This window comes from Colobus angolensis, unplaced genomic scaffold (assembly GCF_000951035.1).
Source record: "Colobus angolensis palliatus isolate OR3802 unplaced genomic scaffold, Cang.pa_1.0 Scaffold110, whole genome shotgun sequence".
Classification (NCBI taxonomy): domain Eukaryota; kingdom Metazoa; phylum Chordata; class Mammalia; order Primates; family Cercopithecidae; genus Colobus; species Colobus angolensis.
The window spans coordinates 2,020,274-2,023,347 of record NW_012112031.1 but is presented as its reverse complement, the minus strand read 5'-3'; the positions used below and the strand labels follow the sequence as shown (position 1 = coordinate 2,023,347).

Genomic DNA, 3,074 nt, shown 5'->3' with positions numbered 1-3,074 from the left:
AATTAATTAATTAATTAAATTAAAAAAATAAAAACCCTTTGCTTGTAAGCCATCAGGGAGTTTAGGTCTTAAGCCTTAGCTGCCCAGTCTCCCTGCTTGGCGCCTTACAATAAATGCTTGTTCTCTCCCTGCAAATCTCAATGTCAGTGTTTGGCTTTGCTTTGTGAGGACAGGGAGACCCAAGTTGAGTTCAGTAACAAGACCCAGCTAAGCTGTTCACCGAGTTTAAGGGCCAGATCCAGACACCAAGGGGGTTAGCCCAGCTTTCGTTCTCACTGAATTCATCCCGAAGGTAGAGACAATTCATTAAGCCAGAAGGTAACCGGTATAATTTCCATGTTGTGAAATTACTGGGAATGGAAGACCTGAGCCCATGAATAGAATATGGCTCACCTTCTTCCTCAGGAGAGTAGAGGTGACACCAGGGGGCTAAGGAGCAAAGATTGAGTCTGAGTCCACATACTGCTCCTTAATAGACAACAGCCCTGAAGAAAACCCAAGAGTCAGTCTAGCCAGCCCAGCCAGCCTGGGAGAATGTCTCCCCTCTCCCACCTCCTGAGGATACCTTGAAGTTTTGAGCTTCTAGATATGAAGTCTATAAGCAAACCATTAAACATGAATACTAACTATCCACCTCCTGAAGATACCTTGAAGTTTGAGCTTCTAGATATGAGGTCTATAAGCAAACCATTAAACATGAATACTAACTTAAAAGACTGCCCTCCTTACTCCGAATCCCACTGACTATGGCCACACTGGTTAATTCTTTCATGCTTACCTCTCCTCATTTAAAAGGGAACTAAACATCGTACACAGACTTAGCTGTCCCATTGCTCCTCCTTACTCTTGTTTGGACGAACGGAGGCAAGATGGCGCACTTCCGGGTTCTTCATCACGTGCGAAAACGCAGCCGGCGCCCGGGAAGGTGCAGACCAACTAGGTATGCGCCAGGTGATGTCAATCCGAAGAGACCAAGATTCACCTGGTCGCACCTATGGAACGCCCCCCCCGCCCCGACACACCTGTGCCCCGCCTATTGCCCTTCCTAAACCAGGAAAGATGGAAATAACACTTGAGTCAGGGTGGTGGACGTACCAGTAAGGACAGAAAAGTGACCTTGTCCCTTAGGGACCAGCCGTCTAGCAATGACAGGTTTATACTTTCCTGGAGTAAAGGGGAAACCGTAGCACTTAGCAAGACTGCAGCCCTTACTCTGGTCTCACCCTGTTCCCCACAATTCAGCTTATTATTTTTTAAGGCAGGGTCTCACTCCATCACCCATGCTGGAGTCAGGGGCTCAGTCATGGTACACTGCAGCCTCGACCTCCTGGGCTCAAACGATAATCCTCCCACCTCAGCCTCCCCAGTAGCTAGGACCACAGGCACGTGCCAAGACGCACGGCTTTTTTTTTTTTTTTTTTAGGCAGAGTCTCACTCTGTCCGCCAGGCTGGAGTGCAGTGGCGCGATCTCAACTCACTGCAAGCTCAGCCTCCCGGGCTCAAGCAATTCTCCTCCCTCAGCCTCCCAAGTAGCTGGGATTACAGGAATGTGCCACCAGGCCTGGCTAATTTTTGTATTTTTAGTAGAGACAGGGTTTCACCATGTTGTCCAGGCTGGTCTTGAACTCCTGACCTCAGGTGATCTGCCCCCCTCTGCCTCCCAGAGTGCTGGGATTACAGGTGTGAGCCACCGCGCCCGGCCACGCAGGGCTATTTTTTAATTTTTTTGTGCATACAGGGTCCCCCAGACTGGTGTGGAATTCCTAGGCTCACACAATCCTCCTCAGCCTCCCAAAGTGCTCAGACTAAAGGTGTAAGCCACTATGCCCTGCCCCCACATTAAGCTTAGTTCAACCCCGATATCTCTTTAGGAGCCAGACAGTCTGAGGATACGAAAAGGCAAGAAATTAACTTATTCAACGAATATGTATTGAGACTGTACTGTGTGCCACAACTTCTGCTAGGGCCCCACGCTATGATAGGAGGGATCCGCCCAGATTTGAGGCTTCAACCACTGTGTGGGCGGCGGTGGGGATGGTCCAGTGGAGATCTAGTCTGGCAGGCCGGGACCCTGAGACCAGATTTGACCGTTACCACTGCTATGGTTTTTGGTCAGTTGTTTCAAAAGCCTTGGACAATCAGCCTAGGCTTCCTAGGCCCATCACAGATCCTCCTCTGACAAGTCCCTAGTGGTCGTTGGGGTGTAGGAGCTGCTAACATTAGCCCTTCAATGTGTCCCAGGGGCCAGGAGGCACCTCCTCCTCTATCACAAGGCTATATGTTTACATTAACATCCCCTCAGTAGACTGAGATCTCTGATCCCAGTACCTGCACCCAGCGCAGGCCTGGCATTCGGTGGGCGCTCAGTTAATGCCCGGCGAATGAAACCTTGTGCCTCTTCCCTGAAAACATTCCCTGAGGGCGCACTCGTAAAATGCCCGCTGCAACTGGCCTGACCCCTTCCCTCCCCGTCGAGTCCGTTCTATCCGTCAATCTTCCTGCGTCCGTCTGCCCGCCAAGGCAAGGCTGTAGTTTCCGCTTTGAGGATTAAGGGCTGCTCTCGGTGGCGCCCTAAAGCTGCAAAAGACTGGTACCCCTGGGCTCCGGTTGACAGCGACCCCCAGCTGGTGACAGCGGCCCAAGGCGACTAACAGCGGGGTCTAGAGGAGAAAGACGCTGCCGCCGTTAAAGGGGGTTGGTCCTGTCCCTAACTTGGGGGCCCCGCCCCGAGATGCAAGGTCTGGAGGGCGCAGCGTTGCAGCACCCACCTCTGCCAGGGCCGTTTCGGCCGCCCTGCTCCGCTGCCCCGAACACAACCACCGCCGCCATCACTTGCCTGTGCACGTGGTACCGAAAAGACAGCGCTGGAAGAACCCGGAGAGCGCAGACATTGCGATCGATCGCCGATCGGTCAGCGGGGGGCGGGGATACCCGCTGGGCGGGGCCATAAAGGACGCGCTAGGGGCGGGGCTATACGGAGCTCCACCCCAGCCCAGAATGCCGGGACTCAGGATGCCCTAGTGGTCCCCGACCACTGCAGTTAACCTCTTCCTGCGACTCAGTCTCCCACTCCT

At 53.0% G+C, this 3,074-nt stretch overlaps 1 protein-coding gene across 1 annotated transcript in view; it reads right to left on the bottom strand.

The window, feature by feature from the left end:
• DPH1 (diphthamide biosynthesis 1) overlaps positions 1-2,861 on the bottom strand; it is a 21,412-nt gene extending 18,551 nt beyond the window's left edge. The window contains exon 1 of the mRNA XM_011956055.1: positions 2,769-2,861. Within this exon, the coding sequence (XP_011811445.1) occupies positions 2,769-2,829 (61 nt within the window). The 5' untranslated portion in view covers positions 2,830-2,861. The remainder of the gene's footprint in view (positions 1-2,768) is intronic.
• Positions 2,862-3,074: the final 213 nt, after the last annotated feature.